Genomic DNA, 12759 nt, shown 5'->3' on the forward strand with positions numbered 1-12759 from the left:
GAGAGAACCCTGTTATTTGAAGAAACCCAGATGGTCCTGAGGCTAAATTCAGCATTTTGTTAAAGGATTAGAAGAACATAGAGCTTTGATGTACAGAAGCTTATTTGCATCACAGAAGAGAAATCACCTTGCTCAAGCTTATGGGTCTGTCCTAGAGAGTTTAATCATTGCCACACTGGAGGGGTTTTCCACTTGCTTTTCAAGTGGCAGTGAAAAGAGAAGGGAGAAGAGGAAAAATGAAAATTAGCTGGATGGTTGGTTAGGATTTCTGATCAAGTCCTTACCAAAGGGTTTCAGATTGTGTAGACTGATTACTTCAAAAACTTTACTTGCTTGGGATCTGCCTTCAGTAATGCCTGAATTACAGGGGTCTGATGTTTAGAAATTAAAAAGAAATGATGTATCTAGATCTAATGGCTGTTTCAAAGCAAGTACATACATTAACATCCTCCCACCCTTCTTTCTCCATAGTTTTCCTCTCCATCTCCCAGGAAAGGTTGTTTCAACAGTGTGGTTTTTAGCAGGGAAGAGGTTATCTACCTTCTAATCTACCTTCTGCTTCTAAGTAAAAAATATTTTAATAGACTATATTTTGTGGCAATTCTTACTGTCCCTAGACTCTCCCCGACTCTTTACCACAGTTCATTATTTTCAGTCTGTTTTCAACAGGGACTTCCAGCTTTGAAGAGAGGAATAGCTTTAAAAATGGGAAAAAAAAAAAACAGGTATACTTTTTTGTTGTCAAATACAAGCTGGTTTCTAACCCACTGCTGTGTAACAGCAACAGGCTCAACGTTGAAGCCACTGATTGAGTCATTGCCTCATATCATGCAGAAGAGCTGAAAAAACTTTCAAAAATAAAAGTACTGTGTTTTCTTTTAAAAATATTTTCCCATTGCCATCACCACTCCGGTGTTGTGGCAATGCGGCTCATGGACAGGGCCCATTGTACAGTGCATTGTGCACTTAACCTTGCCCTGTTAAATGAAAAGTCAAGGTTCAGAACAAGAGGTAAGTGATGGAAGGCAACAAATCACACAAGGCAAAACTGGCAATTCCAGTATGCCTGGCACAATTCCACAGAGCCTAGCCCAGTCACTGTTACTAACACTGCAGATCTTTTGAAAGAAGAATTGTGGCAGGCAGCAAAGACTCAGAAGTGTTTCTGCATTAGTGTGTCATTCCTCTGAAACACATAAAACTTACCAAAATTCTCTCCTCCCCAGATGTCCATCTGAGTATCATATTTTCCCAGGTGGTTAAACCAAGACTTGTCAATCACAAAGATGCCTCCTGCTATAACAGGGGTTCTGGAAAAGAAAACTAAATAACCACATGTACTTCTGCATATGCAGCACTGCCATCACAAACACCACCATTTTAGAGGGGGGTAACTTGTCCAGGACTGACAAATTATATCTCATGAACTTGCAAGCAGAATTCCATGGTCTTCCTCACTAGATCATCCATCTTCCTTTGTTAGACGGTGCTGCAAGCACTACATGAGTAAAACTGTCTTTTGCATTTACAGAAATGTGCCCCATGTAAAGCAATAACAGGGGTAGTATCTGATGACTGTGTTCACCAGCTAAACACAGTGTGAGACACCTTGCTGGCTGCATGTACTGCTCTGCTGTTGGCAAGCTGGTTGCTTCTGGAGTGCAAAACAGGGGCTCAAAAATTATGTAGAGGAATTGAATGATATTCTTTTTAATGTAACATTAAAAAAAAAGTCTGTCTATGCAGACAAGCACTGTGCCATTTTATATCAGGATTTATCACATTCTATTTCTCAGAGCTGTTTACATAGCAGCGAGGCAGGCAATGACTGTTTGAGCCACCAGAGTCTATTTTGTACGTAGAAACACACATTTAGGAGAGGAGCACAGTTCTGTACCCAAATTACTAGTCAAGATTCAGTTCCCACATCTGCTTTACACATTCTGGGTGACCTAGAGGAAACTGTTTAGCCTCTTAATTTTTTAATTTTTCGTGTGGAAGATAGGGGTAATTCAATTTCCTCATCCTTAAAGGGATTTCTGAGGCATTCAGGGTGTTGAGTGAGGGAGACCACAGAAATGAACATGTAGAACAAGTGACTTGTAGAGATTGCATGTCTAGAAGCCTACGACAGCATATAGCTGCTATTTCTTACAGTATTCAGGGAGTAATACCCTCAGAAAACGTAAATCTCAATGCATTGCAAGATTTCTTCACAAATAATGTGAAGAATTTGTCATCATCAAGGAAACACTGTGGCATTTTGTCCTCAGCAAGACAATCCCTGTATAGTCCTTGCCATACAGGCGAAGGCTTAGTAAAGGCATTCGGAGGGCTGCACACAGTTCATCAGAGACAACTACCTTATAGACTGAGTTGGGTCTGTTCTGGACATCTTCTGCTCTATAGGAATCTGCTCCCACTTAAAGTGAAGGCTCCAGTCAAATCCTGAGGAGGAAAGAAACATCTCAGACAAGTTTTGTTCTTGGTTTTCTACTAGCTTCAATGATAGTCCCCACCTTTATATCACAGGCTACCCCTCCTTTCCTTTCCTGACCTCCCTCATTGCCTACCCAGAAATGGCAGGAGTCTATCCTAATGCAGCCAAGAGGCTGCTAATTTTCTCTCCTGGCATCCTCACCCCTTAGCAGTACAGGTCTCTGCTATGTTACATTCCACATCTTCAGGAGGGGGTGGTCAGTGCGAGATGTAAAAGTTAGCATTGCTGCATTTTGGCCAGTCTGTCTTACACTTCATAGTCTGCCAAAGTTATGAGGCTTTAATCAAGATACTCTGTAGAATGCAATGTATTCTAGGGAAAAAAAGGACTGTAGTTCACTGTAACCATTCCCCCTCCAAGCCTATTACTTATTTATAGTTGGCCTGTGGTGGAGACTGGAGCACAAGACAATCGCTAGGGTTACACCACTGTGAAAGGTAGCCAGAGTGAGTTGCCTTTGGAGGTCAAGGAGCATAGCAGTGAATCCCAGATGTCTATGTTTTCTCTTGCCACAGAGGAGGGAGAACAGCACTAGGCACTGCGGGAGATAATAGAAACAGCCACAGTAGAGTTCAGCTGCCAGCAGAGAGGCAAAAATGCTCTTCAAAAGATACCATGAGGGGGCCTGGTAGATAGGAATAGCAATTGGAAGTGCCTGTTGGGCATTGATATACCTGCAGTGTAGGGAGCGGTTGCAAACCAGACTCACACAAGGCAGGAGGTTTACCTCTGGGCTCTCAGCGGGAAATGATCCTTGTCTGGGGAAGCTAATGGAAAAGTATGCTTGTTGGAGGCACAGATTTTGCTGATGAGTCCTAGGCAGCAGGTAGGTACTACCTGAATTACTATCATAAGATGAATCACTCTCAGGGATGCAAATGTGGTATGCTCTGGCTTGTGTGTCATCAACATGTGTGTGAAGGTCCAGGTGCCCTCTGAATGCTCTTCTGTAGTGGCATGTGTGTGCAGGAGACTTCTCAGGGAATGTTTTTAAACATTCTGGAGGGCCATGCTCAGGCACTGCCCCAAAACATGCAGTCCACGTGAAGTGACAGAACCAGATTTGAAGACTGTTGTGACCCTTTAACACCACATGGAGGAGACAGAGCCTGGACATGCTTTGTGCCCATACAGTTTCACCTCCCCTGCTGTAGGGGGTCTTTCCCAAGGAGCAAACCGCATCATACAGAAACACCAGGTGATGCTGGAAGGACCAGAAGGAGCACAGGAAGAGTGAAGAGTTTCTAGGGGTGGCCCTTCCCCATTCTCCTTTCTTATCACCTTCCTTCCCTTGCTGGAAACTGTAAAGAGAGGTCTCTTTGGGTTATAAGCAAGAAAACTGAGAGCACAGAAGGGGCACTTTTCAGGTCTGGCAGCTTGGCATGAGAGCTGCAGCCCAGACATCCTGTTATTCACCTATAGTTAGGAGGTGTGAAGTGGCCAGAGGACATGGTGATATGTTTATTCAGTTAAATAAGCTCTGGATTTACCAAGCCCCATGACACTGATGCAAGCTCAAGTGCAACTCAATGTGGTTTGGTTTTGTTTCAACTCTACAAAAGATCTGACCTTGCAAATTGCAGGAGAAAGAGGACAGAGAACCCATCAGGAAAGAGCATCACTCTGCTTTCTTGAAAAGCTGAAGAGAATAACAATTATTTTTCAGGCACCATCCCTCTGGTCCAACTCACACAAGTCATCCATTATACCCACCTCCCCTCAGATCTGCTGATGCTGCCAGGTAGGCAAAATTATCCAGGCTGATAACATCAATGATTGGACTCACCACTCGGGTATAATCCTGAAGGAGAGAGAGAAAATGGGAAAGAAGTAATCAGACTTTTCTTGAGGCACTGGCAAAGCTTCCTGAGATGAGAAAATATGAAGCTGGACATGTAACGTAAATTTTTGCCTGTCTTCTCCAGTACGGTTCTGAGATGTGGGCAAGAGATCCATGGCCACTACATCCAAATATGGAGATAGTGGCTGTTAAACAAACTGCACACCAAGCACACAGAGAATGAAGCCTGAGGCCCTGACACCCAGAAATGCTGCTGAGACACAGCTCTATTTCCTGCCCAAGTCACAGGACATGAATCACTTCCAAAGGTTTTGTGCTCATTTTTGCTATTTGCTGACAGCATAGTTACTACTCAGCCTTTCTTGAATTAACTCATTGTCATCAGCCCAGAAACAATCAACCCACTAATAAATCATTTTCCTAACACGTTCTATCAATTGAGACCCTTACTTCAAAAAACGTAAGACAAACTGGAAAAAAAAAGTCAAGAAATTGGGAATACTCTATTTGCACTAAGGGGAATATATATTTACAGTTTTTCTTTGCAATGGTTTTATTAAGTGGAAGTTGAGATTGTAACAATTTTTCAATGTCAAGAGACAGCACTAGAGAGTCTTGTGATAACAGAAGTCAATGATAAAACTGAGAGCTGGCAATGCTGGAAACAGCATCCTGTTATTAGACACCTGTCAGCCTCCACTGTTGTGGCTCTTCCATGCCTCTCCTACTGAGCCTCCATTTTGCACCTTGCAATAGCTCTTCCTAGTGTGACCTCTTTGGCCAGGATGGCACATCCTAGGATAGAGCCTGTTGTTCATGTATATTCCCGCTGGCTGTATGCTGTGGATGGCTACACAGACGGAGCATGTCTGCACAGTCTGTGTTCTGTCAGCACTCACCTTGGAGCCTGGTGGCAACTATTCCAACCCTCTAATGATAGGACTGGTCAGGACAAGACTGAAATTTGAACAAGGACCCACATTGGAAATGTGGGAGGTAGGTCTGCAATAGGCTTACCTGAAATCTGCTCACTAAATACACCTGGAGTCAGCACCCTAGGTTTTGCAGCTCAGATACTTCACTAAAAAAAAAAAAGTCAGGTCCTTTCTGCTTAGGAATCTTATACTGCTGCCAGCAGCTTGACATTAAGAGCAGGAATATGGTAAGCATTTATGGTCATCCATGGTGAGCAGACATGAATACAAGGCAGCATCGGAGCCTCCACACCTTCTCCTTGGCCCTGTTATTCCATGGAATCCTTCCTTTCATAGAAGGGGATTGATCCCAGCCACTTGCACTCTCCCATGTTTGCTCTTACAGCAGAGCCACATGTCCTCCCCTCCAGCCCTACCATGCAGACAGGGTGACAGCTGCTGATGTTGATATCTCTTATTCACTTTCCAGTCTCACGTCAGTCCTTTCTCAAGTGAACCAGCAAAGGGACATCCCTGCACACACAGGCAACACCACTGTGCTGGGAAGCCACCTGCATGCAGGTGGTGTATGTTGGCAGCTTCGTGGAACCATTAAAGGAAGGAAGATTTTGGCAATAGCAAGGCAGAGGTGAGGGTCCAGCAGCCAGAAGGAAGATGGAAACCATGTAAAGTTTCACGGTGTCTGTTGAGAAGGTGTCTACACTATGTACAGAAATATGAAGTGCAGCACTTTCAGGAGAGCTGAAGTAGGAGTCATGGTTTAAGGATTATGCATTGTGCCCCATCACTCAGCACCTCTTGCCCCACCAATAGGAGAATGCAGAAGCCTGTCAGGAAGCATCTCATGCCCAGCTAACTCAGGTTGCACCTTCCTCTGTGACAGCCTGTCTGAGGAGGGCGGCACTGGGGAAGGCACCGTCACCATCGGCACCAGTCGTGGCATGCAAGGGCAGAGGATCCACCAGTACAAGACAGGCCAGCCCTGTACATCCCAGGGAGGGGGAACAGTGCTCACCTCTTTCACTCTTTGAAGCATCGGCTGCAGCCACTCGCTGTTGACTTCACAGTGACTGTCCAAGAAGGTGAGGATGTCAGCGGTGGCCATGTCAGCTCCTCGCACCCGAGAGCGAATCAGCCCTAGGATGAAGAAAGGACAGTAGAGGAACAGGAAGGTTAGGAAGGTAAACAGCTGAGCCTTATTCAGAAAACAAAACGCTCTGTGTGGCCACTACATGAGAAGAGCAAGTGGCTCTTCTACATCACGTCTCTGTCAGAAGCAGAGAGCAGCCAGAGCAGGGCAGCTCCTCTGGAGGGTATGCAGCAAGTTGAGCCCTCCCAGTTTACAAGGAATGGCCTCAGGTATTCCACTTTTTTTCCATACCACTGAACTTTGATCTGGTTCCTGATGACAGACCCCTTCCCCTCCAGCCCTCCTGACAGGTACATTGCTGCTGCCTTGGCTGTGTCTGCTCATCCTTCCGTCCTTCTCATCGCAATACTCCTTCTGGCTCTCTCAGAACTTCTACTGGACCAAGCGCTGCTCTTTGCTTGCTGCCTTTCTCACTACTTTATTTACATTTGTCCTTTATTCTGCCCTTTGCTCAGAGACATTAACTTGGCCCTCAGATGTCTCTGTACTTTCTTACAGACCATCCTAGGCAGTGGGATCCCTTCCCAAACTGAGCAGTCACTACTGTCTCCCCCTCCAGATCCTCACTCCAGGCCTGCTGTGCCCCAACAGCTTTAGAAATATGCCAGCATGTGCGAGTCAGATTATAAAGTGGCTGGGGAAAGTCAGTGTTATCACTTACGCATATAGGAGATATATGAGAAATAATTTTCCTTAATTGTAGCTATTTTTGATAGATATATGGTTTTTTCCCTTTCCCACATCTACTAGATGACTTATTACTTTATACTGTGAGTTTAACAGAACAGGACTCATATCTGCATTTATATTCATAAAGATCTTAACAAAATGCAGTTCTTGTCTTAGCCAGGGCATCTGGACATCACTTCTCATTATTTAAAGTGTTAATGAGAACACTGAAGCCTGAGAATTGATAAGTCAGGTTCACCCTCCACAGAACCTCCAAACCAGGAAACCAAACCCTTGTATTGAAAGTACAAACTGTAACCACAAGAAACAACATGTAGGCAGCTGGCAGGCAGACAGGGCTATGTGGGAAAATCAGCAAAATCTTTGTACCTACAAAGTTTTCCACACTCACCTTCTCGCCGAGTGTTGTGTAGACACTTGACTTTGGGGATCTTGGTAAGGAGATGGCAGTCCTCAGCTTAGATAAGGCAAAAAACATTTGGCACAAATGCATGAATGAGTTGGCTTTAACAGAGAGCTCCAATTAACCATTCTCCTGCATATCCATGGGAGGGGAAATTCTGCTTTCACTTAATATCACATTAATCAGCCTGATGGCCTTAATCCTGTTGTCTGAAGGGTACACAAAAGAGCACTGCTTGCCTAACTGTCCTCCTTGGACAGCTGTGTTTCCTGGTGCTCAGAGGGACTGGGCCTCTGCCCTTCTGTGCTCAGCGTTTCACAAGAACAACAGGGCAGGAGCTGGCCATGTGGCACAGAGTGCTGATGAGATGGAGGGACCATAGGGAGCCAGGGCTTTAAATTACCAAAGTGCCAAGTAAAAGAGAGTCCTGTCATATTAAGCGATCTCATCCATTCTCTTTGTCCTTAGCATCTCAGCTGGGCATTTCCCATCATTTGTTCTCAGGGCAGTTTCTGCTTGATTTTATTTAATATCTGCAACAGGGCTTTGATCCACTTCCTCAGGGACACTATTACATTAATACATGGATGCTTAACTGAGGTCTTCATTGGCAGCTTGCCAGAAACCTGTGGCATCCCTCATTTATGTTACCCAGGAGACAGGGAGAGCAATGGCTACTGGGTCCAGCCCAGCTGTACCAATGACCACCAGGTCACACAACTTTGCAAGGCTGCACACTCACATGTGGCATTCCTACAAAATGCACTTCCTCTGTTCCACCAGGCCCTTCCATCCCCTATGTTTATCCCGCCTTCCTTTTCATGTTTCCCACACCCCCTTTCCTGTTGGCATCCTCCCACAGACTCAGCACTCCAGAGAGAGTGCAAAGACCATCAGCCAGAGTGCATCTCTTGGCATGCTTCTGCAGAAGCATTTCCATTTTCAAGGATACAGGCAATCTGAAATATTGCTCTTGTGTGGGCACTTTGGCAGCTGCTGCACCATCCAAATGAAGTGGCAGGTGCTCTTGATTAAAAACTACTGAGATTTTGCTGGACATCTGCTACAAAGGGAGACAATGCTCTTATCTTGGCCAAGTCACAATTTTAGGTAAGTACAGGAACCCACATCAAGTCATTCACCCTCCAGGAGTGGAGCACATCATTCTGATTGTAACTAACTGCCAGCACTGACACAGACCCTCTCTATCTTTGGAGCAAACAAGGCAGATTTTAAAGGAAAGTGTCAGACCTTAGACGTTTACTAAAGAGCTCCATGCCTCCATGTATGTGCCTAAGTGAATTGGTTGTAAGACCAAAAATATTCAGCATGCCACTACTGCCTGTGAGAAAAATGGGAGTTGTCATGGAATGGGTCTTTTTGAAAATATTTCTATTGACTTAGGAGCCTCAATAGGAGTTTTTAGCTTATCCCTGTGCAGTGCTTGTCCCAGGCATCCATCAGTATCTATCTGGAATACTTGGCCATTGAGGCTGGATTTGAATTTTCAGGCGCCAAGCGTGGGACACTTAGGACTGTTTGTTGGATGTGCTCAGGCTCATGAAACTAATAAGCTTATCCACATCAGATCCTGAGGTCCTCAGAAACTTAAGTGCCCAGTCTCGAGATCCATCTTCAAGAATTTTTGGGGGGCCAAAGCTACTTAAGTATTTAGCTGTAAAATCAAGAGAGCAATGCTTCCTTACCTCAGCAGGCCAACGTGGGCATTCACAGCTATCTGTAAAGTGCTCTGAAGGAGTCATTATCAATTATTAGAAGCAATACACAACTAGATTTGGATCTAGTGCACATCACGGGAGAAGCAGGAAGTCTTCTGCCCTGCCACCTCATCACTATGATACAGCAGCCAGGAGCAAGTGCAACTGTAAGGACAAAGGTGGGCCCCCAACCTCCAGTCTATGGGTCTGGCGGGACTCATGCACAGGACACTCCTGCCTCATGCCAGGCTGCAGGAGAAGGCATGGTGCTACCTGAAGCAACAACTCCCATATGGTCTCCTTCAAGGATGCCTGGGATCTGTGACACCCTGAGACAGGCAGACAGCCCCAGCCCTGGCCTGCCTGCAGGACACCAGGCAGCAGTTTTCAGGGGGCTTCATCACATCCTCTCGGTTTGTAACTACCCACAGCCACTCACTTACGCCATATCTATGTACACATCCACACTAAACAGCTCAGGAAATGGTGTTTAACACAACTAGATAGATCTCTCTGGCAACCAGGCCAAAACTGCCAAGCTGACAGAAAGGTAAGTGCAGGGGTGGAAAGAGGAGAAAGCACTGGCCTCTGCCATATGCAGAAGCTAAACTGGACTCAGAAAAACCTCTTTCCCTTTCCTTTCTCTTGCACACAGACAAGAGTAACTCTGTGAGGGAGGGGAACAGAACAGAGCAAACAAAGAGGGAAAGGAGAAGGCAAGAAACAAGTGCAAGAGTAACAGATCCACACTTACGATCTGAGCTGAAGTCGTCTACCAAAATGATCTCCTGGATGAGACTGGGAGGGGTGCGGTTCAGGACGCTGCAGTGACCCAGGGAGGAAAAAGATGACCTTTGTGAGTTGCCATATAACAACAAAGTGGGACTGACACAAACCTGCTATGCTATGTATTACAGCAGGAATATCGAACTCCAGTAATGCGGAAGAGATAACCTTGCCCTTGTACCAGGGTCCATCAGGATCCTAACTGACAGGCAGGAACACCAACTCCCTGTGCATCCAAAAGAGAGCACCCACAGAGAGCTAGGATGTTTGAACCGAACCGCGCAGGAACCCACAGCCAGAGAGCTGGCTTCAGGACTTGGCTGGGAGCAGCCAGAAAAGGAGACTGGGGCATGCCCTCTGCCTCAAAGCAGAGAGCAGCCCTGCCAGCCCTGAGGCAGCTGGGAGGCAATTCCTGCCTGCCAGACTCAGGCAAAGCTCCCCACCACCAGGGTGTGCAAAAAGAGCTGCCACTTTCCCCAGCAAGAAGCCCCTCATACAGGGCTCAATGCCACAGATGACCCCTACAGGAGCTCTCTCAATGATTCCCTTTTTTGGGAGAAGTTGCCAGTTTTCTGGATTTTTTTTCCCTCTCCTCTTTTGCTTATTTGTTCTTCTTCTAAACTGGCCATTATGCTTTCTGAGAGCACAGACCTTTTCTTGGGCTATGTCCTGCTGTATATTGCAATACCCTCAGGATTGCAATGGGTTTGTGTCTGTAGGACAGAGGCTTTCACACACAGGAGGGGAGAATAAAAGCTTCTGTGCTCCATGGACATCAGTGCAGTCTGGTGTCTAGGAGTAAGAGTGGTTTAAGATACCCACTGTTCTTTTAAAACTTTTCTTGCAAAGCATTCCCTGCAGACCTGTAAATCTTTCCCTGATATTCTTTGCTTGCTTGTCAACACCTTTCTATTGCAGGGTTCAAAACATTGACCTTTTTGTCCCTCCCATTTGATCAAAATGCTCAAATTAATCTTCCATGACCTTTTTCAAGTCCCTTTTCTGGCTTTCCTTTAACCACAGGTTACTCCCCCTTCAAGCCTCCTTCTGTGCAGTGCCTCTATACACAGACCAGGTCCTCATTGCCTTCAACAAGATTATTCGTGTACTAAAAATCAGTCATGCTTAAGCACCTCGATTAAGAGGATAGTTATGAAAACTATAATATTAACAAAAACAGAGGCACTGTCCTCTCGGTTCTAGCAATCTGTCTCATTTCATTGGCACCTCCTCTTCTGATTTTGAGCAATTTAGAGAAAGATTACTAGCTTTTTTTTTTTTTTTTGCTTTGTTTTATACAGGAAACAGACAACAAGAGTAATCCAATATTCCCAAGGATGGCCCACTAAAGCCATAGAGAAGGAAATTACTGTCTAGCTAAGCAACATCAGTGATGGCTTCGCATACCGAGCCAAAGTTCCCTTAGTCTGGGAGAATTTTCAGCACATTGCAGAATCCTAATTGCTCTGCTGCTCAGTATCACATCCCACTCTATTTCAGGTTTATGTTGCTTCATGCCTCCCTGCGAGTATTTGTATGTTGAGCTTATATGTCCCTAGATGACTGAGCCCGCATTTTTCAAAGCTGAATCTCATTTGTTTCTCTTGGCTTCTACCCCTCTGGATCCTTTAGCATCAAGGAGTATGTGTGTTGGGAGTGTTCCTCTTTGCACTGAAGATTGCAACTTCTCCCAGCATAATCATCCAAATATTTTACAGACAAGGTTGCCCCATGCAGAAATTCTTGTCTGTGCAAACTTAATGCAGAGCATAAGCAACTTGGACAGGCTTCATTCTCCACTCCACAGTATAACGGCTGTGAAATGGCATTCTATTAGCAATGCTCACAGACATTTTCTCCACAAGTTTCAGATCTTCCAACTCTATATAACTGGAAAAAAATGGAAGTGTTTTGTTCCCTCTTCCACAACTCTCCACCGATTTCCCAGTAGAGAGAAAATATTCCTCGGGGAGTTCACAGCTCATTGTTCAATAACCAGCTCTGCTCCCAGGTCTGCAGTAACTTGTGAAACCTTGGGAAAGGTACCTAATCTTCTTTGCACTTTGATTTCCCTCTCTTTTTAGTAGGGAATACAGTAATTCTCGTATTTCTTTTCAGTGAGGTGCAGAGACTGGCATGACAATCTTTTACTCTTGGGCACAAAACATATTATTAGGACTCCAAATCCAAATGACAATTGCCTTATACATCAGAAAAAGACACATGTCAGTTTTTTTCCCTTGTCTCATGGATTCCTTGCTTCCTTTGTCTGTTCTTACAGTTTCCTCCTTCTTTCAGTATCCGAGTCCTTACTCTGCCCCATCACACCACATCAGCATTGCCAATGAGTTTCTCTCCTCTGTTGATCTGTCCATCTCTCATTAGCTCACAGACACTCCAGCTTATTCCAGGTGTTAGCAGTGGAGCATCTCTTTTCTCCTTTGCTCTGAAATTGTCTCCTTTTTTGCTATTACTTAAACTGTCAAAGCCATTCTGTAAAGCTTTGCAGTGAATTGCTGTACCAAATGCTCTAGTTTTAAACATTGTCCTTTCTAGCAGAATGTATAGAGGTTCTCTGCATAGGCACTGAACCACTGACAGCTGATCAAGTCTGTTGACTTAAAATCTAACCTTACATTTTCATCCAGAGACGAACAGTACCCATAATACTGACTAAAATCAAAGAGAAAGAAAGGGACCAGACAGCAAAGCAGTTGATTTTCCCTTCTGCAAGAATGGTCACCACAGCAGAAGTGATGGTATCACTTAATGACTA

General features: G+C 44.9%; 1 protein-coding gene across 2 annotated transcripts in view; it reads right to left on the minus strand.

Annotated features, from left to right (window-relative positions):
- Nucleotides 1–12759, minus strand: part of GALNT16 (polypeptide N-acetylgalactosaminyltransferase 16) — a 73807-nt gene that overhangs the window by 18605 nt on the left and 42443 nt on the right. For both annotated transcript variants that reach the window (XR_010884020.1, XM_013959555.2), the window contains exons 4-9: nt 9952–10019; nt 7468–7533; nt 6252–6373; nt 4214–4301; nt 2364–2448; nt 1207–1310 (exon numbers count right to left, since the gene is read on the minus strand). Coding sequence is in view for 1 of the 2 variants with exons in the window: in XM_013959555.2 (XP_013815009.2) it covers nt 1207–1310; nt 2364–2448; nt 4214–4301; nt 6252–6373; nt 7468–7533; nt 9952–10019 (533 nt within the window). In the remaining variant the exon portion in view is untranslated. The remainder of the gene's footprint in view (nt 1–1206; nt 1311–2363; nt 2449–4213; nt 4302–6251; nt 6374–7467; nt 7534–9951; nt 10020–12759) is intronic.

Source organism: Apteryx mantelli, chromosome 4 (genome assembly GCF_036417845.1).
Source record: "Apteryx mantelli isolate bAptMan1 chromosome 4, bAptMan1.hap1, whole genome shotgun sequence".
NCBI lineage: Eukaryota > Metazoa > Chordata > Aves > Apterygiformes > Apterygidae > Apteryx > Apteryx mantelli.